This window comes from Diospyros lotus, chromosome 12 (assembly GCF_014633365.1).
Source record: "Diospyros lotus cultivar Yz01 chromosome 12, ASM1463336v1, whole genome shotgun sequence".
Taxonomy (NCBI): domain Eukaryota; kingdom Viridiplantae; phylum Streptophyta; class Magnoliopsida; order Ericales; family Ebenaceae; genus Diospyros; species Diospyros lotus.
This window is the reverse complement of record NC_068349.1, coordinates 35419624-35446157: the sequence shown is the minus strand read 5'-3', so window position 1 is coordinate 35446157 and position 26534 is coordinate 35419624. Positions and strand designations below refer to the sequence as shown.

At 36.9% G+C, this 26534-nt stretch overlaps 2 protein-coding genes across 5 annotated transcripts; both read right to left on the bottom strand.

Annotated features, from left to right (window-relative positions):
- Positions 1 to 1272: 1272 nt before the first annotated feature.
- LOC127786746 (uncharacterized) lies at positions 1273 to 18815 on the bottom strand. Of its 3 annotated transcripts, XM_052314386.1 has the most exons (3): positions 18741 to 18815; positions 1956 to 1988; positions 1282 to 1827 (listed from the first exon to the last, which is right to left on the bottom strand). In XM_052314386.1, exons 1-3 carry the CDS (start codon positions 18813 to 18815, stop codon positions 1555 to 1557), a joined length of 381 nt encoding a protein of 126 aa, XP_052170346.1. In that variant the 3' UTR covers positions 1282 to 1554. The 3 variants fall into 3 exon arrangements, with proteins under 3 accessions (XP_052170345.1, XP_052170346.1, XP_052170348.1); XM_052314385.1 differs by lacking the exon at positions 18741 to 18815 and having other exon boundaries at positions 1273 to 1827; positions 1956 to 2456; XM_052314388.1 differs by lacking the exon at positions 1956 to 1988.
- Positions 18816 to 18886: 71 nt separating this feature from the next.
- On the bottom strand, positions 18887 to 26192 carry LOC127786747 (autophagy-related protein 8f). 2 transcript variants are annotated; one of them, XM_052314389.1, is made up of 7 exons: positions 26052 to 26182; positions 25910 to 25974; positions 25259 to 25309; positions 25105 to 25160; positions 21354 to 21406; positions 19661 to 19779; positions 18887 to 19209 (listed from the first exon to the last, which is right to left on the bottom strand). In XM_052314389.1, the coding sequence occupies exons 2-7, from the start codon at positions 25920 to 25922 to the stop codon at positions 19106 to 19108; spliced, it is 396 nt and encodes a 131-aa protein (XP_052170349.1). In that variant the 5' UTR covers positions 25923 to 25974; positions 26052 to 26182; the 3' UTR covers positions 18887 to 19105. The 2 variants fall into 2 exon arrangements, with proteins under 2 accessions (XP_052170349.1, XP_052170350.1); XM_052314390.1 differs by lacking the exon at positions 25910 to 25974 and having other exon boundaries at positions 26052 to 26192.
- Positions 26193 to 26534: the final 342 nt, after the last annotated feature.

The following is a 26534-nucleotide window of genomic DNA, read 5'->3' as shown; positions in this document are numbered from 1 at the left end:
TCAAGTGATTTGAAGACAATGTGCCTAATGAATAAGTTTATTGTTTGTTCGAGCTTGTATTTCTATTCATGTAGGAACAAGCAATTAGGTGTTCTTCTTTAACGTTGTTATGATTGGTCGGTTGCCTTGTGCTTGCCTACAAGTCGGCTGAGGCCCTCCAAAAGGTCACCTTCTCACCCTCATTTCTAAAGCAAAAATAAACTTTGTTTAGCCCTTTAACCAGCTTTGAATGACTTGATGCCTTCCCCAGTCCACCGTAAGAAGCTAGCAGCTCCTTCCCAGCTTCAACCAAAAGTTCTTGACTTCTTGGTGGCATGGCTAGCCTCGGCTGCTTAATTGGTCTGTGTTGTATCTCTTTTATTGTCTACGATCTTATTATTTTTGTTTCACACAAACATTGCCATATATTAGCACGAATGTACCAATCCAATGCATAGAAATGTTTCATTAATTGACAGTTTATGCTTTGCTTGAACTCTGGTTAAGTTTTTTTAGGTGAGTAACTGGATATTGGTACCACAAATGTGAGCATTCGCACCAAAAGCCTTCAAATGCTTAAGGAAGTTTGTCCTTAGAAATTTTGGAGTTCGCACTTTGATGAACATCTTTTGCAGACTTCCTTTGCCAATTGTTTATAAGTTATTTCTTAATTTCAGTTATAGGAATGTTCTTGATTTGTTAGTTTCGCCTTATCCTTTTTAATTTGGTTTTCGTTGTGAGGCTCGAGATATGTTTTAGTTTAAAGCCGTGTAGATGCTTTTTGATTTTTACAATGAAAAAATTATTGTTCTAACAAAAAAAAAAATAGAGATTTCATATATATATATATATATACATATAAAAAGTAATTGCTTGGGACCAAAATTCAAACACCATGTGGCAGTGTTGTTGAAGAACTGAAAGTGCAGATGAACAGCATAAACATTTATGGAGGCTGCAACCACCACATTTGACAAGTATGCCTACCCATCCACATAAATACAACTTCTTTGTTGCAGCTATATATACATCTCTTCTTCTTCCAGTACACAGTTTATCAGCTACTTAAAAAGATTGGCTTAATTAATTAATTAGGATCATGATCTACTCTTTGTGGGGGGGTTGACAAAATTAGATAGAGAGATCTAAAATGGAAATATATCCATTTTAGAGAATGATCAATGGCTAATTAATTGTCACTGTGTAGCATCATTATTGTTATCATGGATTCTGTAGAGAAATTAATTGTTGAAGATATTGATCAATTATAGAATCCTTTATGCAACAGTTAAAGATGAGCATTTAGTTAATTTCTTGAGGAATATTAACTATGATATATAGAATTAATTATCCTCTACATATCAATATTTGTCTCACACACACACACACACACACATATATATATATATATATAGTTATAGCCACTGTTATGTATACTTAGTAATTCGGGCAATGGTTTAATTGCTATGATCCCTCTCTCTCTAAGACCTTAAATCCTAAACCGATGAGTCTGAGAATTTTTGAGATAAGCATGAACCGAGACATAAGTGGTACTATTTTCTGTCAAAAGAAGGCTCAATTGTGGACAGGAGGATGTGTCCTCGGCACTGAATAGTCTGCATTAAACCCTAGTTTCTGTTCGCCGCGTTTCCTGCAGTGAGCCACACAGTGTGAGAAGTCAACTGAGAGGGGGCGTAGGGCACCTGAAACTTGCAAACCAAGCTGATCTTTGGCCTTCGACGAGGTGCTCACTGGCGGCCGGCGATCATCTTCCCTAACCCTAGTTTGCTTGACCAGGCTGTGCCCATATCCAACTTTGCTTTGTGTAACTGACATCTTGGTGGTATTCTGCACATTAGTTAGAAAACCCTACTGATCAATAAAATCACCTTCTTAACAGTCCATAATAATTAAAGAAATGGACATAATTAACCAAGTGTGCATGTGTGTGTGTGTGTACGATGCACAAATTATACCTTGTTTGGAGGGATGAATTTTTTCTCAGGCTGCTGAGCAATTGCACCAAGAAACCTTGCATCAGTGCATGCATGGAAAGAAGAAATAGAGAGAAGAAACAGAAGAAGAAGAAGAAGATGATGATGAGATATGGTTGACATAGGCTAGAAGGTCGATCTAAGACTCTTAAAGACTAAAAGGGAATTAATAAGAGATGGGAACAAACAGAAACTCTATGGTTTCTTGGTGGTATATAAAACCCTAGAAAGGAAGCATTTAATGTAGATTTTGAAGGGGAGCTAGCTAATAACATGGTCTTTTGGAGAACATGGAGTAGTATGAAGATATGGGTGGCCCTATCCCCTCTGTCCCTTTCCCCTCACATATCTATCATCAGTTGGGACCAAAGGACAAAGACCCAACAAAGAAGAGAAGAAAATTAATTAGCCCTAGCTAGATATTTCTCTGCGTGTAAATATAAATATATATATATATATTAGTCATTTTTGTATATAATCATATTAATATTTTGAAAATTAAGAAATTTTTCCTCAATTAAAGTCACGATCTTGTGTACCTGATCGTATCTTAGAAAGAGACCGTTTTCATAACTTAAATGCATGACTTTTAAGTTGTAAAAATTTAAAATTATGGTACCTTTTATCTGTACTTTAATTGTAACAAATTATTTTTGTAACTTAAATATATGATGATTCATTAATTTTTTACTAAAATTATGAGTTCAAGTTATAAAAATGTAATCGTGATATAGAATTTTTATATAATAATTTGAGGGTAGTGAGAGAGAGAGAGAGAAAAAAAACAAGAAAGCAAGAGCATGTCCATTTGTTACCATCTAGGAAATCCAGTCCTTGTCTTTGTATGGAGACCATCTAGCTAGGTAGGGGCATCCCATGGCTTGAGGCCTCTTGTTTCTTGCCCCATGTGCCCCCTTTAATTATCATTTTTAAAAGGTTGCTACTTACTAGGATTGCTCAAAACAATGGGAATGGGAAGACCTAGATGTCCTCAAAATGGCAACCTTGTCCCTTCTAATTGCACTTTAATCTTAGAATTAAGTAATGGAATAAAATAGTTGAAATTAATGTGGACAAAATATAATGGTAGATTCAAAGAATTTGTGTTTTTTTTTTTTTGAGAAATTCTAGGGTTTTTGAATTATAGTCAATCTTTGGCTCGAATTATCTTACTTTCTCTAAAATTTACAATCCATTTCACCTCAATTCAAAAGGTGTATATCGATAGATAAGTCGCAGGTCAAAACCCAAGAGTCTAGCCTTGCGGAGAGACACAACTAGATGTGCAAATCCATACGAAAACATAATCAAATTCGTGATCTTGCAATATCTCAATCTCCCGAACATGTGTGACGACCAACTACGCCATCCTAAGGGGTTCAAGATTTTGTTAGTGGTGTAAATGGATAATTGACATATAGTTATCGTGTAAAACATACATAGGATTAACCCATTTAACTTGTTATTTTTGGGGGTTAAATTTCATTTTAACCCTACGTGAATTAGCACATTTAAGCCGTCATTTCTCAGTATTTTCAGAAAGTGACAATAATGAATATTTTCTCAGACAATTATATATATTTTTCTCTTAATGTCAGGATAATTATACATTTTTATTAATTGTTTAGATCTTCAAGTGTGATCATCTTTCATCACGAGGTTCAGAATATGCTCTAACTTAAAGTTATAGACATTTTTTTATAATTATTTTTAATAAAATTCTTATTTATAAAAATAAAAAAAAAACCTAAACCAAAAAATCGAAAAGTAATTTAATTAAGATGATGGTTACAGGACAGTAGAGTGTCCTCCGCGCGAGTCAATATTAAAAGCCGAGCATTCTTGGTCGGCTCCGCAACGTTGTCTCCACCACATGAAAGAAACGGCTGCTACTTCTATAACTTGGTTGGAATCCCCATGGGAGGATGTCAACCCCACCCTTTTGGCCTTTTTTATTGGATGAACTTTTTAAAATATTATTATAAAATTTTAAGTTATTTACTATAATATTATATTTTTTAAAAAATTTTACGAACTACGTTAAATCATCCATGTCAGTATTCATTTAGAATCATGTTAGATGTACATCATTTTTATACATCTTGAGTTACTTGAGTTACACAAAAAGATATTATGATCAAAATACCCCTCGTCTCCATACGCCTCACCTCACGCACCTTTATACGTCTCATGAAGGATATTTTTGTTATTGGTACACCTTTGTATAGTTCAAGGTGTACACAAAAATATACCAATAGCATTATTCATTCAGTAAATTTTATTTACCTATATAGTGCGTTACCTCTAAAGAATATGTGTACTTGGAAAATTTTGAACTATTTTGAACTTATTACTCTTAGTCTATGAATCTATGATGGACAAAAATATTGAAATGGTGTCCTTTTAAAGTTTCCCAAACATTTACTACCTCCAAACATTAAGAAACTTAAAAAAAAAAAAAAGTTTTTGAGCCATTTTAATAATTTTAAAAATATTTTAAAATTATTTCATAATATTAAAAAAATATTAAATTTATTCCACCTCCACATTAGAGAGGAAGCAATTTTCTTATATCCCAACGACCACGTTAGGAACAAAACATAACTTGTGTTTATATTTGGTTTAATGGATTATGGAATTTATATTGATGTTTGATTGATTATTTTTTTTATAATTTTTTATATTAAATATTATATTTACAAAAAAATCCTTATGTTTTTTTTTATTTATGTATTTTCTTACATTTTTATTTCTTACTTTTTTTCAAAAATATTATTTACTCTCTTCTTTTTTGTATCATATCCATTTCCCCCCCCCCCCCCCCCAAAAAAAAGGCTTAAACCTTAATTTATTTCATTGAATGAAATAAACTATCTATAGACGGAGTCACTCTATTTGTACAAGAAGGGTTTCACAAAAGGGTTTATATATGGATATTCTTTCCTCTCCTCTCTCTCCCCCTTGCCTCTCCAACATTAACTTTTCTCTCCCCCCTTGCCCCTCCAACACCCGCTCCTCTCTCTCATATTTTCCCTCCAACACTGTTTCTCACAATCTTCCTCTCATTGTCGCTTCCGTTGCCACTGTTTCTCACAATCTTCCTCTCATTGTCGCTTCCGTTGCCCACCGCTGCCTTGCCCTTTCCGTTACATCCTTGCCTGATCGACTGTTGCTGTCCTACTCGTCTGACTGATTACTATTGTCTGCCTCGCCCTCACAGCTCGTCGTTTGCTGCATCCTTACCTCTTGTTGCAATAGTCGGCGATGCAGTAAACGACTAGGTGAGGATGTAGCGAGCGACAACAGTGGGCAAGGGCGACGGCGAGACGGGTGACAAGAGGAAGACCATGAGAGGTGGTGCTAGAGGAAGAAATAGAGAGAAAAGAGAGGAAGGAGTAAAGAAAAGAAGAAAGGGCAAAATAGTTATTTAAATTTTTGTAAACCTATATGTAAAAACCCTATCTATACAAATAACATTATTCTCTATAGACCACAATGTGGTTTAAGAATAAAACTCAATTCAGATTAGATTGTATTTATTTTTTATGTTCGAGTTATAAAATATTTTAAATATTTTTTAATAAAATATTTAAGAATAAAGAGTCCTTAAAGGTCTCTAAAATGTTTCATAGTCTAAACTGCAAAAAATGCAAAAAATAAATGCAATCCAAACTGAAAATAATCGATCTCATAATAATGATAAACATTCCTTTTTTATCAACTCTACACAGCAACATCTATCAATCTTCTTAGTACTGACAAGATTCATTGGCAATGCAAACAAGAAGCCTATATTATCTCTTCTCCAATCAAACACTCATTGCACAGTGAGCATTTAGTGGGTTCCCCAATGAATTGTTTAAATTGAATAGGCCTAACTTTTTTAAAAAATTAAAGTGATGAAATAGATACCCAAAAATCGAATAAATTAAAAAACTAAAAAGAAATAGAAAAAATTGAATCAACCGAAAAAATCAAAAAAATGAAAAAAAAAAAAAAATTTGACCAAAAAAAAAAATATCGTTTTTGATATTTTAGTCAATTAAGTTATTTGAATTTTTTTTAATACAGAGATTGAACCAAACCAAAATAATCGAAACACTCAAATTTAAAAATCGAGCCAAACCAAAATACAAATCAGACTAAATCAACAGAGCCAGTTCGGTTCGGTTATTTTTGCTCACCCCTAATTGCACTTACTAACTGAAATAGAAAAAAAATAAAAAAAGGTAATGAGATGATATTTTCAGTAGCTCTGTTGCAAAGATCAGCCCAAGGCATCAAACTTTATGCAAAGTGACAAACATATATTGATGTTTCTCTGCTAGTAAATATAGTTAACTTGTTAAGACATTTTGGTTATTGTCCAGAGAGTCAGTTCATCAGCTGTCTGTCTATGAGCTAAGGTGCACACATGTCTAGTCATATAGGACTTCAGTTCGGGCACCTCATCGTCCATTGCTTTCAAGGAAAACCCCTGCTAAGACATCTTTAATAGCATTATAGGTCTTTAGGGTTTAGATTTAACTGTATGACTAGAGCAGCACAAAACCACAAAAAATAATGAAATTGGCAGCAACCACCTTGACTACCACATTGGTGATGTGCTTCTTGGCTAGTAGGATGGATGACTAGCTAAAAAGGCCCAATTTTTGCTTGCCATGGGTATGGTTCAAAATGATCTGAACCCTTGATCACTACTAGAGTTTCATCACTTCCATCACACAACCCAGTGGAAGGTCCGGGAAATTATGAACCCCATCCATTGATTTGAACCAGTCCAAAGTTGTATTTCAGGAGGGGGAAGAAGAAAGAAACAGCAACCAGAACTTCCAATTCTCTTACCATTCTCAACACTCAAGAAGGGCAGTGAAAATGCACTGCCTTGCTGAAACCCTATTCTAATAGGTCATTCCTGCTCATTTCCAGCTAAAAAAATGGCATTTCTACAATTTTTGTCTCACACATTATTTCTTGTTAAAAATCTACTTCCGTAAGGCATTATCCTTCCTATAGTTCAAACTCGACCCATAGATTCCTATTTACAGTTGGTCTTAAACCCAGATAAAGGAGAGTTGTATTATATAGCTGCTAGGTAGTATAAAACTTATCTGATCAAACAACAGTTGTCATCTTCCTATAATCATCAATACAATGCAAAAGAGACCCTCATTGGGCAGTCCCACTCTTGTTCCTTGCATGACAAGACCTCTAATAATACCAGCCACTGAATCTTTTATTTAGACCTTATGAGCGGACAGCTACTTCTTTCTTATTGGTTCTTCTTACCTATTTATTCTTCTTTCCTAATTTAGTGCACACTGATATTATGCACGATCAGTGTGATTGATTTCCTTAGGTGCTCTTTCCTTATTTGCTTGATTGCTTTGTTCAATTGTATATTATTTTCCTTTTGTATATATTTCCTAATGTAATCTAGATATCATCTAATTAGAAAAATTCCTAGTTAGACTTAGGAATGTTGCCTATTATGATAGGCGTGTGTGTATATATATCGGTTGTTGCTTTAGCTTTAAGGAATAAGATTGGAGATTATTTTTTCATCCTTTTGACATGATATCAGAGCTAGGTTCGATCTCCTAGCGTTTGAAACCAAAACCCATGCCTTAACTTGTCTTCTATTGATCCAATCTCCTACATTCAACTTGAGTCATGTCTGAAACCCTAGAGTCTGGAAGTTCTAGCGAGGCTTTTGCTACAAGCAGTACCAATGGAGAGACTATATCCAGTGGCGAGTTGCAAAATGTTCAAGTTGCCTATGGGTTAAATGGGAAGAATTATCTCAAGTGGTCACAGCTAATCAAGACTTTTCTGAAAGGAAAGGGGAAGATCATCCACTTGCTTGGAACGGGACCAAAAAAATGAGACCCTTCATACGCTTCTTGGGACGATGAAGACTCCCTTGTGATGTCCTGACTCTGGAACTCAATGATTCCAGAAATTAGTGATACAGTTATATTCCTTTTCACGATCAAGAATATCTGGGATGCTATGAAGATGACATATTCTAAGGTAAATGATACTGTTAAAATCTATTAAATTAGGACTAAGGTAGCAGCCACTAAACAAGGAATTTGATCTATAACCGAGTATGCAAGTATTTTGCAAACCTTGTGGCAAGAATTGAATCACTATCAGTGTATCCAAATGAAGTGTAGTGAGGATGTTGCTATCCAAAAGAAATTTGTAGAAAATGAGAGGACCTATGATTTCCTTGTAGGCCTCAATGTAGAATATGATGCTGTTAGGGTTCAAATACTTGGCAAAATTGAGTTGCCATCATTAAATGAAACCATTTCAATAGTTCGAGCATAAGAAGGTAGAAGAGGAGTGATGCTGGAACCAAACTCTACGGAAAGTTCAACACCGTTGACTTTGAAGGGGCTTGGTAAGGAGAGAGGGGTTCGAGAAGAAAAGAGGCCCTTGGATCCAATGAAACCATCTACCAGAGACAACTTATGGTGCTCCTTTTGCAAGAAGCCCAGGCACATGGTGGACAAGTGTTGGAAGTTTCACGGCAAGCCAACTAAAGGAGGACAGCCTGGAGGACAATCCAACGGCCAAGTTTTTACGGCCATTAGCCATCAGAGTGAGGAAGAGAAAGCATCTAAACAGCCTAATTCAATGGGGCTGAATCAAGAGGAAATTGAAAAATTAAGAAACTTGTTGGGATCTCTTGAAAAAATCCCAGGGATAGGTAGTTCAAATTTGGCTTTCACAGGTATTACTTCCAACTCATCTAACTTTCATACTTCAGATTTATTTCTTAGGAAAACTTAGATTCTTGATTCTGGTGCTACGCACCACATGACACCCTCACTAACCAATTTTTTGTCCTACACATCCTGTCCTAGTACCAGAAAAATTGTTCTTGTTGATGGATCTTTAACAACAGTGACTGGACAAGGGGATATATTAATCAATCCCTACCTAATCTTGAGAGATGTCTTACATGTTCCTAAGTTGTTCACCAATTTAATTTCCATCCAAAAGCTAACCAAGGATACTAATTGTCGGGTTGTCTTCTATCCCTTGTTTTGTGAATTTTAGGAAAAGGACTAAAGAAAGATGGTTGGGCGTGCTAGGGTTGAGGATGGTCTCTATCATCTTGAAGACTATAGTGGACAACTTGGAAAAGGAAAGTTCTCTCCTGCATCTTTTTTAGTTAAACCTAATAAAGACCTAATTTGGCCTCATCATCTTCGGTTAGGGCATCCTTCTTTTAAAATACTTCAGTGTATGTTTCCCTCTTTGTTCAAGGGATTTGATGTTAGAAATTTGAGATGTGATGTATGTGAACTTGCTACATAAAAGGGCTTCATTCCCTCTTATTAATAAAAGAAGTTCTCTTCCTTTTGACCTTGTTCACTGTGATATATGGGGCCCATCTCCAATCCCTAATCTATTCGAGGCCAGATGGTTTGTGTTATTTGTAGATGATTGTACAAGAGTAGTTTGGCTCTATCTTCTAAAAGCTAAATCTGAAATATGTTTCATTTTCCCCAATTTTTGCAACATGACTAAAACTCAATTTGGGGTTGAAATTAAGAGGGTTAGAACTGATAATGCTAAGGAGTTCTTTAGTCATACCCTTTCTCATTTCTTTTTTCAAAAGGGAATAATTCATAAATCTCTGTGTGTGTATATACTCCTCATCAAAATGGGATTGCTGAGAGGAAAAATGGGCATATTCTTGCTGTCATAAGGGCATTGCTATTCCACAATAATGTTCCTAAACAATATTGGGGAGAAACAACCTTAATAGCAACATATCTAATTAATAGGCTACCATCTAGAAATCTTGAATCAAATAGCCCAATTCAGCTTCTTTCTAAAGTTTTTCCAGATTTCATGACTTCTAATGGTCTTTATCGAGTTTTGTTCACAATCACTCACCTACTCGAGGAAAATTAGATCCTAGAGCCTTTAAGTGCATTTTTATTAGATATTCCTCTACTCAAAAGGGCTATAAATGTTTTCATCCTCCATCTAAATATTTTTATCTCAGCGGATGTAAGTTTTTGTCACGCGTCACCAGCTCTAATACCATATATTTTACTGCTAATTTAATTTTCTTTGCATTAGCTATACTGCTATAACTTTTATTTCAATATTTCCTTATTAGTGGAGTGGACAAATAGAATATTCCCGTGCATGGGCCAGCTGGTTGTTTGTTGCAACGGCCAAGCTGGGAATCTGCCCTTCGGCAGCCTATATATAGTTAGTTATATGGCTATGGATAGCATGAAATGAGAAACTACCGAATTATACTTCTTCCTATCGTTCTTCTCTCTCTCTCTCTCTCTTTTCTCTCTTCCTTCTTCTCAAAATCGTTCCTGCGATTGCTCTGTACTGAGCAGCACCTATTCCGATCCTAATCGGATTGGAAATCATGCCCTTGCCACGCCTGGGTCGTGACAACTTGGTATCAGAGCTCCGATTCTCGGCTGAGAACACTGAACCAATGGCGGACAGAACTAGGATGAAAGGATTAGAGACGCAGCTGCAACAAGTCAGCTTGTCACTGGTTGATTTCCACAACTGAGTCGATCAGTTGGAGTTGGGAGCAACGAGGGAGCACGAAGCAATCGTAGCATTGGACAGCAATGTCGAGAGCTCTATGGAACGAATGGAACGCAGGCTAGATAGTTCTATTGCGAGGGTGCGGGAGGAGTTAGGAGCTCAGATGCAACGATTTATGTTGATGTTCACCGGGCAACATGCGGTAAGGCTCTCACCTGACTTTCCTCCCAGAGAAAGAGCTGAACCCATTCTAAGGGATACTATAATAAACCAAGAAGTTGCCACCGGGAAGATGAGATTAAACCAGAAGAGGAAATAGAAGGATTCGTGAGGAGAAGAGGAGAGGACCAAGTTAATCACCAACCACCTGGATTTCCTATGCCCCGAATGGAGATACCAACCTTTGAAGGAGTCAGTCTCAGATAGTGGATTAGGAGGTGTAAGAGAGTGTTTGAATGGTATAATATACCTGAAAGGGCAGAGGGTAACTTTGGCTTCGGCCTACTTTAACGAGGTAGTGGACGCATGGTATCAAGGATGTGTGGGAGTGGGAAGGATTCACACTTGGGAAGAATTTGCAAAAAAATTGAATGAACGCTTCGGGGAAATAAGCATGGTGGACATGGTCGAAGAGTTTAATAAGTTGTAAGCAGGTCGGAAGTGTAGAATCCTACCAAAAACGGTTTGAGGAGCTTAAGTCACTTATGATCCACCATAATCCTCACTTGTCTGAAGCTTATTTTGTGTCTAGTTATTTAAGCGGGTTGAATGATGAATTAAGACCAATGGTAAAAGTGTTGAAGCCCATAACGGTCGACCAGGCGTCAGAAAACGCGTGATTACAAGAGATGGTGGTTGAAGCTCTAATGAGGAAGCAAAAGCAGCAACAGAAGAGCATGGGATTGGGGTCGTTTCCTCCAGGGGGTAGGAACCCCAATAGGGAGGCAGCCAAGGAGAGTGTTGGGACAAAGAATGTGGCTGGAGGAGGGTTCCCATCCTATGGTGGCCGATTGGGGGATCAAAGGAGACTGTCTGGGTTGTGCTATAGGTGTGGGGACAAGTATTTCCCTGGACACTGATGTAAGACACAAATTTTGTTGTTAGAAGTCGATGAGGAAGGAGTGCACGAAGGCGAAGAAGAAGCTGCTGAAGAAGAGTGTGAAGGGGAACACGATGGAGAGATCTCCATACATGCACTCAAAGGGGTCCTTAACAACAAAATAATTAAGGTGGAAGGGAAGGTAAAGGACTGCAGCCTAATGATCTTGATTGATAGTAGAAGCACTCACAGCTTCCTTGATGAAGGAATGGCGGGGAAGCTTAAGTGCAAGTTGGCCAGTACACTACCACTGAGTGTAACCGTGGCCAACAAAAGCAGAGTAATAAGCAAGTCAACATGCCAAGGATTCTGCTGGGAGATGCCGGGAGAACCATTCGAGGCAGACTTGAGACTGTTGGGCTTAGGGGGTTGTGATGTCGTTTTGGGCGTAGATTGGATGAAAGAAGTTAGTCCTATTAGTTTTGATTTTAATAGGATGGAAGTTTCCTTTGAGAAAGGAGGGAGAAGACTGACTCTGTCTGGAGGAAGGGAAGCAGGAGTATACAAGATGATAACTGGAAAAAGGCTCCAAAAGGTGTTTAAGAACAAGTGGGGGCGGTTAACACAATTGTTTTCAATTGTGTCAATAGAGGAGGCGCCAGGCAATGCTAGGCCAGGAGAGGCCTATTTCAGCATCAAGACACTGAACACCACTGCAGGACAAGTACAAAACACTACCCTCCTTGATAAATTGCTGATTGAATTTAATGATCTATTCCAAGAACCAAAAGGCCTACCCCCCAACCAAGAGTTTAACCATGTTATTCATCTTAAAACCAACTCAGAGCCTGTTAATGTGAGATCCTACAAATACCCACCCATTCAAAAATTTGTTATAGAAACCATGGTTAGGGAAATGTTGCAACAGTCCATCATTAAACCCAGTCATAGCCATTTTGCTTCTCCGGTTTTATTGGCGAGGAAAAAGGATGGCTCATGGCGCTATGTGTGGATTATCGCCAACTTAACGCCATAACTATCAAAGACAGATTCCCTATACCTTTGGTGGAGGATCTCTTGGATGAACTAAGTCAAGTCAAATTCTTTTCTAAACTTGATCTTCGCTAGAGTTATCATCAAATTAGGATGAAACCCGAAAACACTCCTAAACCAGCCTTTAGAACCCATCATGGGCATTTCGAGTTTTTAGTGATGCCATTTGGGCTCACCAATGCCCCTGCCACTTTTCAATCACTAATGAACCAAATCTTTGAGCCTTACCTAAGAAAGTTTATATTGGTTTTCTTCGATGACATACTTATCTATAGTCCCTCTTTTGAAACTCACCTAAAACACCTTAAAACCACATTTGAGATCCTTAAATCCAATCAGCTCTATATCAAGAGATCTTAATGTGCTTTTAATCAAAGCCAGGTGGAGTACCTAGGGCATGTGATATCGGAAAATGGGGTCAGCACCGACCAAAGCAAGATAGAGGCAATGCTGAATTGGCCAAAACCTAAATCAGTTCGAGCTTTAAGGGGTTTCTTGGGCCTTACAGGTTACTACTGTAGATTTTTCAAATGATATGGGGTTATTAGTAAGCCATTAACTGGACTCTCGAAGAAGGAAGGGTTTAAGTGGAGTGAGGAAGCTAACATAGCCTTTGAAAGGGTAAAGGAGGCAATGAGTAGAGTACCCACTTTGGGGCTACCTGATTTCGGCAAACCTTTTGTATTGGAGACCAATGCTTGTGCAACCAGCATTGGGGCAGTGTTGATGCAAGAAGGGAGGCCGCTGGCCTTTCTTAGCCGTGCACTAGGACCAAAGCATGTAAGGTTAAGCATATACGAGAAGGAGTTCCTGGTTGTGTTAATGGCTGTTGATAAATGGCAGCATTATTTTGAGGGAGGGAGGTTTATAATTAAAACCGACCATGAAAGCTTAAAGTTTTTATTACAACAGAAATTGCATACCCAACTGCAAAAGAAGGGGATGTCCAAGCTTATGGGGTTGGACTATGTGATCCAGTATCGAAAAAGGAAAGAAAATATGGCTACCGATGCTTTGTCCAGGTGTCATGAGGTTGGGGAGGTGGCCCTTATAACTACGGTAGTCCCTGGGTGGTGCAAGGAGATTATTGACAGCTATGAAGGGAATACAAAAATTAAGCAGATACTGGAAAGAGTTGCTATGGGCAGCAAGGAGGAGGATGGATACAGTTTAGGTGGAGGCAAGGCCAGCCCTACCTTGAAGCCATTTATGCCATGGCATTAGGCCCCCCAAATTAGAAGGCCCCATATTTTAGAAATTTTTTAATATTTTATATATATTCTTTATTTTTTAATAATTAATATTTTATTAAAAATTAAATATAAAACATTTTAATTTTTTTTAACTTCCTTTACCATTTTTCATTTTTTTAACCGTTGCTGTGGTGTTCTCCATAAAACTCATGATTTATTAGATAAACTTGATTATGGAGATTTAATCAATAATTTTGCATTTCAAAAGGCAAGAAAATTTGATTTTATATAAAGATGAACATAGTCCAACACATATTTGTAGAATGAAAAGTTATTGTTGGTGAATTTTATCCTTTAATACTATCAGTTTAATGTTATGTTTGGTTTCTCTCTATAAGAAAATCATGAATTTATAATTTTTTGCTCACACTGATCTTCGTAGACTTTAAAAAAAATTAGTTTTGTTTTTTTTGTTTTGTTTATTATTGTAAGTTGTTTGGCTTTTTTTTTTTTTTTCTGAGACATTATATTTTAGTTGAAAATTTATTATTGTTAAGAGATTATTATATTTTGTAATTGATTGAATTTTAATTTTTTTTATTTAATAAAATGATGAAATATTTATGTAAAAAAATATATTATTTATTTTTTTATAAAAAAATTAATACTGAAAGGCCTTAACAAACCTTTTCGCCTAAGGCCCCCAACTCTATTGGGCCGACTCTGGGTGGAGGAGTGCTGAGATATCATGGAAGGATAGTGGTTGGAGATGATGAGGGTCTCAAGGAAAGGATACTGCGATCCCTTCATGAGTTAGCCTTAGGAGGGCATTCCGGAGTGTAGAACACCTACCTAAGGGTAAAATAGTTGTTTTATTGGCAGGGTCTTAAAGCAGAGGTGACGAAATTTGTCATGGCCCATGAGGTGTGCAAGCGGTGCAAGAGTGAGACGGTAGCCTATCCTGGGCTTCTACAGCCCTTACCGATTCCAAACCAAGCTTGGGAAAACATTTCTATGGACTTCATTGAAGGGCTGCCGAAATCTGAGGGAAGGGACAACATCTTGGAGTTGTTGATAGGCTCACAAAGTTCGCATACTTCATAGGGCTGACACATCCTTTTACAGCCCAAGATGTGGCTCGAGTATTCTTGGATCAGGTGGTTAAGGCGCACGGAGTCCCAAAGACTATTATTTCTGATTGGGACATAGTTTTTACCAGTATTTTATGGCAAGAGCTCATGAAGGCCTTGGGAACGAGATTGAACATGTCCACAACCTATCACCCTCAAACAGATGGCCAAACCAAGAGGGTGAATCAAAGCTTGGAATCTTATCTAAGATGCATGAGTTTTCTGCACCCTAAAGAGTGGCATAAGTGGCTGCCAATGGCGCAATGGTGGTACAATTCTAACCACCATTCATCACTCAGAATGTCACCATTTGAGGCTCTTTTTGGTTACCTACCTTCCTTAATATTGGCTGTGGGAAATTACTCAACAGTGGCTAAAGTGAAATATTATTTGTAGCAAAGGAAAAGGGTATTGCAGCAGTTAAAAAAGGAGTTAGCATCAGCTCAAAATAGGATGAAACAAATATCTGACCACAGAAAAAGTGATCGAGAGTTCGATGTGGGTGAGAAAGTTTACCTAAGGCTACGATATCCCCATCTTAAGTCCATTTCGTCCAGGCCTGTATCAAAGCTTAGCCCAAAGTATTTCGGGCCATTCCCTATAATTGCCAAGGTTGGCCGAGTGGCTTATCGGCTGAAACTCCCAGAGGAGTCTCGCATCCACCCTGTATTCCATGTCTCGCTATTGAAGAAATTAGCTGGATCACAGCTGGTGAGTCCTATGCTACCACAACTGCCTAAAGAAGTCAGGAGAATAGTTGAGCCAGAGGTGATATTGGATCGCCGAGTCATCTACAAGTAGAGGGCACCTATCATACAAGTGCTGGTTAAATGGCAAGGAGCAGGAGAGGAAAAGAGCACATGGGAGTACCTACCACAGCTACTGCAGCAGTTTCCCAAATCAGCGAGCCTCCTCAGCTTTTCTTGAGGACAAGAAAGAGCTAACGAGGGGGGAATTGTCACGTGTCACCAGCTCTAATACCATATATTTTACTGCCAATTTAATTTTCTTTACATTAGCTATACTGCTGTAACTTTTATTTCAGTATTTCCTTATTAGTGGAGTGGACAAATAGAATATTCCCATGCATGGGCCAGCTAGTTGTTTGTTGTAATGGCCGGGCTGGGAATCTGCCCTTGGGCAGCCTATATATAGTTAGTTATATGGCTATGGATAGCATGAAATGAGAAACTACCGAATTCTACTTCTTCCTACCGTTCTTCTCTCTCTCTCTCTTTTCTATCTTCCTTCTTCTCAAAATCATTCCTGCAACTGCTCTGTTCTGAGCAGCGCCTATTCCGATCCTAATCGGATTGGAAATCACGCCCTTGCCACGCCTGGGTCGTGACAGTTTTATGGAAGAAAAATCCTATTCTGGAGAGTCTTATCCTCAGGGGGAGACTGGTTTCTTAGAAGAGGAAAATAGGGATTTGTCTCTTCCTATTTTTCCCTCTTCTTCAAATCATTATCCTGCTTCCCCTCGAGATATTCCTCACAGGTCACTAGAAAAGATACATGGAGAACAACATCAATCTCCTCCTTGTCCGTTAAAAGTTTATTCAAGAAGAAAGACTCCAAATACTCAACCTACACATGCTGAATCACTGGAACCAAGTTCTGAATCTTGGAATTCTAACGATGAACCAGCTCAACAAGTGCAACCTTCTAATGCAGCCATGACAGATTCTAACTCAGGTATTAACTCTCAATCTGAAATTGAGTTTAATGACCTAGATATCCCTATTTCCTTTAGAAAAGGAACCTAGAATTGTACCAAGCATCCTCTCCATTTGTTTATGACCTATTCTTATTTATCTCCTAAACATAAAGCCTTCTTAACTAGCCTTGATGCCATACCTATTCCTAAGAATCTGTTTGAAGCTTTAAGTAGTGAGAATTGGAAGGATGCCATGAAAGTGGAGATGATAGCTCTTGAGAAAAATCAGACTTCGGGAGTTGGTGGATTTGCCAAACGGAAAGCTACTGATAAGATGCAAATAGGTATTCACAGTCAAGTACAAATATGATGGGTCTTTAGAGAGGTATAAGGCTAGGTTGGTGGTTAAGGGATATACTCAAACCTATGGGGTGGACTACTTAGAAACTTTTGCCCCTGTAGCAAAAATGAATACTGTCAAGATACTATTGTCCTTAGCAGCTCACTATGACTGGTTATTACATCAACTTGATGTAAAAAATACCTTCCTACATGGAGAGTTAGAGGAAGAGATATATATATATGGAGGTTCTCCCGGGGTTTGGGCTGCAAATTGAAGGGAAAAATGTCGTATGCAGATTGAAAAATGCCCTTTATGGACTGAAGCAGTCACCTAGGGCCTAGAGTTTGGGAGATTTACCAAGGTGATGCTAGGGTTAGGCTTCAAACAAAGTCAAGGTGACCACACCTTGTTTATCCATCACTCAGTTACATGTATGATAACAATGCTTCTTGTATATGTTGATGACATTATTGTAACCGGAAACAACCTAGAAGGGATGGATCGATTACGAGTGTGTTTGGCAAAGGAGTTTGAAATCAAGGAGCTGGGAAAATTGAAGTACTTCTTAAGTATAAAAGTAGCAAGATCTAAGGAGGGGATCTTTATTACTCAACACAAATATGTACTTGACCTATTGAAAGAAACCGGCTTACTTGGAGGAAGGACTGCTAATACTCCTATTGAACAAAACCATAGGATTGGGGTTGATCTTGACACGGGTATAGTTGACAAGGGCTCTTATCAAAGAGTAGTTGGGAAGCTTATCTATTTGTCACATACTAGGCCGGACATTGCCTATGTTGTAAGTGTGGGCAGCCAATTCATGCATGATTCTAGGGAGAGTCATCTAAAGGCAGTACAAAGGATCATTCACTATCTAAAGGGCACACCAGGTAAAGGACTTTTGTTTAAGAAGTAGGAAATAACTTTGGAAGCCTACACTAATGCAAACTATGCTGGGTCTCTTATGGATAGAAGATCCACTTTCGATTATTACACATTCTTAAGGGGGAATCTTATCACTTGGAGAAGTAAAAAACAAAATGTGGCTGCAAGATCAAGCACTGAGGCTAAGTTTAGAGCTATGGCTCTAGGTGTTTGTGAGCTATTGTGGTTAAAAATTGTGTTGAACGATCTATAAGTTAAGTGGACAATTCCTATGCGACTTTATTGTGACAATAAGTCTGCAATCAATATAGCCCATAAGCCAATTTAACATGACCGGACCAAACATGTGGAAGTAGACAGACATTTCATCAAAGAAAAGCTTGAAAGTGGTATGATATGTACTCCCTTTGTCCCTACAGGAGAACAACTGGCAGACATTTTAACCAAAGGATTATCAAGCCAAGTGTTTCACAAACTTTTGAGCAAGCTAGGAATGTATGACATACACTCACCAGTTTGAGGGGGAATGTTGGTGGAAAGCTACTTCTTTCCTATTGGTTCTTCTTACCTATTTATTCTTCTTTCCTAATTTAGTGCACATTGATATTATGCACGATCAGTGTGATTGATTTCCTTAAGTGCTCTTTCCTTATTTGCTTGATTGCTTTGTTCAATTGTATATTCTTTTCCTGTTGTATGTATTTCCTAATGTAATCTAGATATCATCTAATTAGGAAAATTCCTAGTTAGACTTAGGAATGTTGCCTATTATGATAGGCGTGTATGTGTATAGATCGGTTGTTGCTTTAGCCTTAAGGAATAAGATTGGAGACTATTTTTTCATCCTTTTGACAGACTTAAAATCTTCTACAACATTCAATAAAACAAGGTAACTGACCATGAGAGAACTATCCACTTACTTTCCATGGCCTTTCAAGGTTGAGTACTTCCCCATAAAAGGATAACGCTACTGAAAGCAAGAAACGGCCTTTCATAAGCTATGAAGACAAATGTTGTAGAAATTGTACAGAAAACATATATAAAATAAAGCTACTGAGACAGAACATGCAAAAACGAGGATACTGAACAATTTCATTGTTCATGCCATTGTAGAAATTTTTGGAGGAAATATATATGTGCACAGTATGCAACCATGTATACTGATCACTTGTGAGGCTATAGATAGTTCTTGTTGGAGAATTATTTTACGCAGCACCGTGGAAATGAAGATGGCGTGGGGACGTGCATGAGAAATAGAAAGGAGCATGTCGACGGTAACCTTAAACTAGTGAGGAATTCGGCAACCAAATGTGTTTTCACCGCTGTAAGTAACATAGAGAAATCCATCTTCATCTTTCTTCTCGTCATATATAGTAGACATTATTGCTCCTGTTGGCATCAAATTGCAAGTCAATTAAGAAAGATACTTATCAAGTGTCCTAGTAGCTAACATATGAATATGGAAAAACTTTAAAATTTCCATACATGCATCCAAATTTAGAACAGGTGAGAATTTATTATTTTCTCATAGTGTTTCAACGTTTTCCTTTTTATGGGAAAATTTCTAATGCATTTAAAGTAGAATTTATTGCTCTTTGGTCCAGATTATAAGGGAATCACAAGGGTGTAACGCTCCCCACTTTGCGAACATCAAGAGAATTGTATTTATATGCGCAACATTCACTTATTTTGTTGCAAATAGATGATTTCCACAATTCAAACCCGTGACCTCCCAATCATGAAGGAACAAACTTATTGTTGCTACCAACGCAATTATGATTCTGAACTGAGCAACCAAAAAGAAAGGATTATAGATCACATGAACCTGCAATGGAGATACCTGTAGGTGGAAGAACATTGTCCACAAATATGAAGATTGCTTTTTCAGCACTCAGTTTAATTCTCTTCCGGATCACATAAACAAACTGTCCCACTGTTAGGTCAGCTGGAACAAGGTATCTGCAATTATTTCATTCAAGTCAGTGAAAAATTTGCAATGTTTAAGCAACCAAATGCTGGTCAATCCTCCTCATCTGGGTTAATAAAGGATGTCCTCTCATCAGGTCAGCCTGGATATTGTTTCCTCAAGAATCTTATTCAAAATCAATTAAAAGAACCACATTGGCTTGAAGCACATAAACAGTTAAAAAAATACTGTCCCACCATGCAGACCTGCCTCACCTTGGAGGGATTCCTATAGGGCAATAAGTTGAGCAAGTAACTGACAGAGATATAATAAGGTCAAGGTGGCTTCTATTGAGGATAAGATGCATAGGATGTGATTAAAATGTTCCACTCTTGTGAGAAGAAGGCCAATAAATGCTCCTCTAAGGAGAGTGGATTGAATGGAAGAAGAAGTTGGCCAAAAAGGTGGAGGAAGAAAGAAAAACCAGGTAGAAAATTCTTAGGTATGACATGGTTATAATGCACTTACAAAAGACATAGCCATAGATAGAGATGATTAACGAGTTAGAATTCATGTTACTAACCCCATTTAGTGGGTCTACAGCATGGTATACAGCATGCTGCTGCTGTTAATAAGAAGCATAAAATATATATATATATTTTTTAAAAAGGCAAAATGGGAAAAGAAAAAGAACATAAAACAGTTTCTTTGGTTAAGACCTAATATATGACCGCAAATTTTTTGACTTGATAATCATCTTCAGTTTTAATTTCATCTCACTTCTTCAGTTTTAATTTCATCTCACTTCAGCCTTTACATCCCAAAGAACATGAATGTAGAACCATTAGAAGATTTTTGTGGCATAGGAGTTAGGAATGACAATGGACTGTATAATATACTGAATTCCCTGTCCCCATTCCCATCACTTCACCCTTGACATCATAAAATTTTATTTTTCATATGAAAAAAATTGTTTGCAATATTTTCTTTATCTGCAAAATAGAGAAAATAAGTCCTAAAATTGAGAGCATACAATACTAGAAGTTACATTAGAGTACAAAATACAAAGATTTCATGTACCGTAGGTTGGATAAACATTTCCAGAATCCAATGAAGCAATTTAAGGCTATGGTAATGAGAATAGGTTGCCTGGCCTTTTTATGTAATTATAGTACTGGGCTTCTATTTTAGCCAGGATAAGTATGAAATAAAATAAAAAACATACAAGATGTGCAGATGAATATGGATCAGGAGTGTTAGACCTGTCACCCTATCCGCACCTGCTTGGGAATTTTTCTCTACATCTATATCAATCCCGATGGAGAAAATTTTATGTCCATACTCATCCCAAATGTACAATATTTGTTGGATACATGTTGAGACAAGTAAAAATTGCTTCCTCTAACATATTATCTTCAAGACAAGAATTACTAGTCTTTTTTGTTATTTATTTCTAGGTGATGGTGCGAATAAGGTGTGCAAATTTCCATGCATAACTCGCATGAATTGCCATGCATGTCTAGTGGCAATGGTTGAATGAAGGATGGTAAAAGAATGGCTAAATATTTCAGAAATAATGAGCTAGCTTAGCAGGAGTTAAGTATCAAGTTAACCAAAATTCACTTACTTTTTCTTGTCGATGCTGGGAATATCACTTCGCTCAGCTCTTTCCACAATCACCTTTAACACACGAAGTAAACATCGAAGAAGCTTGACTTCAATATATAACATACAATACTCAAAATAATTCTTTTTATAACTAAGCATGTGAACTTAAAAGGTATTATTCTCCTCGTAGGTTCAGTTTTATCATCTCCTTATCAAATAGAAGAAATATGACAGTGGCAACATAATAAAAGGTGATGCGTTCACCAATCAAGACTCGGCCCAAGGCAGACCCAACCAAACCGGAACAGTATCACCAAAATAGTAGTGCCATAATATTATTTTAATACTTCTTAAGTTTTAGAATTCTACTTGATTTAGGATTCTATTTCATGTTTCTACTTGATTTAGGATTCTACTTCATGTTTGATTAGGATTTTATTTTTATTAGGATTCTATTTGACTTTTATTTAGGATTTATTTCTATTAGAATTCTAGTTGGATTTTGTTTATAAATATTAGATGGATTTGGATTAGCCAAACACTATAAATATACCTAGAATCTAGAGTTTGTAATCAAGTTTTTCTCAATCAAATTTCAGCAACCTATTTGAGTTTTCTTAGCAAAACAGTCTTGTTTTTGCGTCTTCTTGAAAGCCAAGCTTCGGCTATTAAAGTTTGCTCTTTCAAGGGTTTATTTTAGTGTGTTTTTTCACACACGTGCTACACGTTGCGTCAGGTGATATCAGGGCGGTTCATCAACCAATCAAATGGTCAATCTTGAAGGTAACGGTAGCAACCAGCCTCATAACGGTGATCAGGGGGCTACCTGTGGTTTGGAGAGCAATTGAAGAACAACGAGAAATAACTCGTACAATGGAGCAGCAATTGGAGCGAATCCGGAACCAATTGGGCATTTTACAATGAGTTAAGAATAATAGGAATCGGACTAATGGCATGAATCAAGCCGGCTATGTTAAACCGAGAAGACCAGTCATTAATCCTATCCTCATTAATCCTAGAAGACCAATGATTGATGATAGCGACGATGAGGATGATCTTGGTCATATGATAGCCAACCCTAGTGGTAAAGTGGTTAGAAGGAATGCGCAGCAACACAACCATTGGGAGAAACGACAAGTATAAACTAAAGAATGGCTTTTCGATGAGTTTGGAGCTTGATTTTGAAGATTATGTTGTCCCAGCAACCTCAACGTTTGCAAACTCAGGTCTGATTTATGCTGCTAACATGATAAAAACTCCAAGGTTATTGACTCATACTGAGGTATTTTCTAGTCCCGAGGGCTCAGGCATTGCTTCGCAACCCAATGATGGTGGCGTTTCTTCTGATCGACTTGCGACTGTAAAGGAGATGGAGGTCATGGTAGCAAATCCTTCTACAGTTTATTCAAGCTCTGGCATGGTTGAATCTAAGGCAATAAGAACATATTCACCTTCGCAATTGCAAAAGCAAGATGGTCACATGGGTCTTTTTGTGAATAGGGATGTTGGATCTCCTAGGCTAGTTAACTCAACTGCTGCTATAGCTGATCAAGTGCTTAGACCAAAGGAGGATTCAAGCATCAATATTTTAAGTGATGGAGAAACTGCTAGTAGTCATGGAATAAGCTTTTATTCGAAACAGTTGCAAAAGAATGCTTCTCTAGGCAAGAAAAATTTATGGATGAATTCGGAAGCTGTTGAGAAGTCAAAATCAAGAAAGCTAATGAAAGGAGAATGACCTATGATAAGATCTACCAAATTAGAGAAGCGCTCAAGATGGAATGTTCAACATCCTCAATCTAACAGTAATAATACAATGGAGGTAGAGGGCAACAAACATGGTGATGGTTGGACCTATGCCAATGCAGATATGGCTAAGAAGGGGAGGAATGTCTTTGCTCATGTTCCCTTAGTAGAAAAATTCAAATGGTTTAGGAAGATGTCAAGCAAAAGTTGCACAAATAAGAAATATAAGGCGACAACTGACAAGCATAGGAAGCACAAGGTATTTGAGATTGGAGATGAAGTTATGATCTTTTTGAAGAAGGGACGAATTTCAGCAGGAAAGCAGAACAAGTTCAAGCCAAATAAGACCAATGATAATGCTTATGTTGTGGATTTGCCTAATTAGATGGGTATTTCCAAACATTCAATGTGGCTAATCTCTCTTCGTACTTACCGGATATGGATTTGTCCAAACAAGATCAAAATTCGAAGTCGAATTTTTTCTCAAGTGAAGGTGAATGATGCGGTCACCAATCAAGACTCGGCCCAAGGCCGACCCAACCAAACCGGAACAGTATCACCAAAATGGTAGTGCCATAATGTTATTTTAATACTTCTTAAGTTTTAGAATTCTACTTGATTTAAGATTCTAAATCATATTTTTACTTGATTTAGGATTTTATTTCATGTTTCTACTTGATTTAGGATTCTAGTTCATGTTTGATTAGGGTTTTATTTTTATTAGGATTCTAGTTGACTTTTATTTAGGATTTATTTCTATTAGAATTCTAGTTGGATTTTGTTTGTAAATATTAGATGGATTTGAATTAGCCAAACACTATAAATATACCTAAGATCTAGAGTTTGTAATTAAGTTTTTCTCAATCAAATTTCAGTAACCTATTTGGGTTTTTTTAGCAAAACAGTCTTGTTTTTGCGTTTTCTTGAAAGCCAAGTTTCGGCCATTGAAGTTTGCTCTTTCAAGTGTTTATTTTGGTGTGTTTTTTTCACACTCGCGCTACACGCTGCGTCAAAAGGTCCATGGAAACAACAGCCACATTAAAATATAATTAAAATTTTCATTTTTCCACACACTTGTGATTGCTAAATGTGCAAGGATTATAGTGGCTGAATAAGGCAATGAAGCTCCAAAATAAGATTTCAGATAGTGCAACAAGATCTCCGAAGGATAAAATTTTGAAAGGGGGAATATCACTTTCTAACTAAAAAAGAAAAGTAGAAACCAGAAACCTAATAAAAAACATACAGCCTACATAGCAGCAACAGCTCAATTCCAGTGTCCAGAGCGCCATACATTCACTGGGGTCCATGTTTACTTGTTCTTATGACAGCTCTCAAATTGGGGCATTCATGTTTTCAATGCCGTCCCTTGATCACAAAGCTGCTTTCACCTTTGATTAGTGATTCAGATGCTAGATTGTGAAAAACAGACTGCAACACAGAACACCACATACACTACTGCCCACCTATATTAATTAATGCAGCAATGCTAATTTGCTACAACACTTGAATAACCAAATACTTATTTTACTCAATAACCAAATTTCCTTATCACATGAATTTTGGTCAAGCCAATTCAATCGTCCCAAACTTCTCAAACACAAGCCAAATTCCAGGACTCCTAATTAAATCACTTTAACTAAACATCATATAAATTCTCTATATTTAGCTATTCAGATTCTAAAATGTTTTAACTACACTACATGTCTCTAAATAGTAACTTGTACAATGTTCAACCTGCTAATCAGATCCTGAAAAGGAGAACAAAAGGTTTACACTAGTAACAGTACTTGTCCTTCTAGCCATGTTAAGGAACAAAGCCTGGGTCCACTAGAACAAGAATTGCACTAGAAAGAACAATCAAAAGCTCAAAATAGTAACAGCAACTAATTCTCATAAAATCTATTAGAAAGGAAAATACTACCAGAAACTGTTAAAAGGGAATCCCAAACAAGAATAAGTCAATCACAATCACTCGTGAGAAAAACTGCCTAAAAACATCAAGTAATGCATTCATTTCTTACGGGAATTCTATCCGGGTATTTGTCCCTAATTCTTGCAGCCTCAGCACACCTTTTCGCTGGAAATTGAAACAAAATATTAAGCACTGAACTAGACTGCCATAGTAAAAGAAATAAGACACGAGAGAAGTATGATCAATATAAGACCTACACATACCAAAGTCATGCTCCTGCTTGAAGTAGCTTTTTGCCATCCTTACTTCAGGCGCTGCATAAAGAAGAAGGAAAAGTCAGTGGCAACACTAAATTTCGCTATTCAAGAAAAAATGCAGGTTCTAGATAATAATTCCATTTAACATGGCAGAATTACTTTAAAAGAAAAAGTTTAAGATAGCATGGTTTGAAAAGATGCAAACCCGATTCTGAAAAGTCCTAACTGAACTAATCAACTATGTAAATCCCAAATGGCCCGTAAGCTCAGTCAACAGCCAATAATTTAGTTAAGTAACAACTTGGCATGTCTTTGCTTATTCCTGCAAGCAGTATTAAATTTGGGGCAATTTGGGCTTCCTAAGCGATGCAATTATTGGTTTTCTAACAAATAATAACTAAAATTTAGGAAGGAATCAGTTAGTATATTCAAGAAACAACATCTAGAAATAACTTTAGGTCAAAATATAACTCTTTATACATCACAAGGAACCGAATCCAGCTAAAACTAAATTCATATCAACAATAAAATAAAACTCAGAAGAAGAAATCATCCAAAACAAAAAAGCAAAAGTACGGAGGAAGGCAATATGTTCACAATGGAACAGAGACTTTAGGATCGAACATACGGGCAAGAAAGAGAAACAGAAAACCCTACGATTAAAATACATGCTCAGATGCTTGCGTGTGGATACGAAGAAAGACTATATCTCGGCCGATCAACTGCGATTCAGCAAAATATTAACAAAAATGAGCAACGATTGAACTGGCGGAGAAAACAACAATCAATCAATACTTACCCACGAGAAAAGGAAAGAAAATCCGAGAAATACTCTCCTGGAGATAGGGTAAGCTCTCTCTCTCTCTCTTCTGAGTTCTCTCTCTCCTCTCTCTCTCTCTTCTGGGTGAAGACAGTTGAAAACGGTGCCTTGTGATTACATTTGCAGCAATCAAGCCTATCTATTTAATAATTTTTTAGATAATTTTATTAAATTTCGTCCTTTGACCAATAAATAGAAATAGAATATTAAGAAAAAAGAAATGCTAAGCTTTGTTTGATAATAGTTGACTAATACTAAAATATTTTATTTTAAAAAAATATGTATTTATTATATTTTATTTTTAATATTTAATCAACTAATCGAATAATTTAATCCAGCTTGCTGAATTAATAGTTCAATTCAATTCGATTCGTAAACTAATTTTGTTTGATTCAATTTTTAAATTTAAATTATTTATTTATTTCATTTCTACTTATTTTTTATTAATAATAACTAAAATAA

Coding starts and splice junctions, on each gene's coding strand:
- LOC127786746 (XM_052314385.1), bottom strand. CDS start 2,096: ATGTCAACCATATCTCATCATCATCTTCTTCTTCTTCTTCTGTTTCTT. Junction 1,828..1,955: donor AATTCATCCCTCCAAACAAG/GTATAATTTGTG, acceptor ACTAATGTGCAG/AATACCACCAAGATGTCAGT.
- LOC127786747 (XM_052314389.1), bottom strand. Junction 25,161..25,258: donor CAAGCAGGAGCATGACTTTG/GTATGTGTAGGT, acceptor TTCAATTTCCAG/CGAAAAGGTGTGCTGAGGCT. Junction 19,780..21,353: donor CCCAGCATCGACAAGAAAAA/GTAAGTGAATTT, acceptor AAATAATTGCAG/ATACCTTGTTCCAGCTGACC.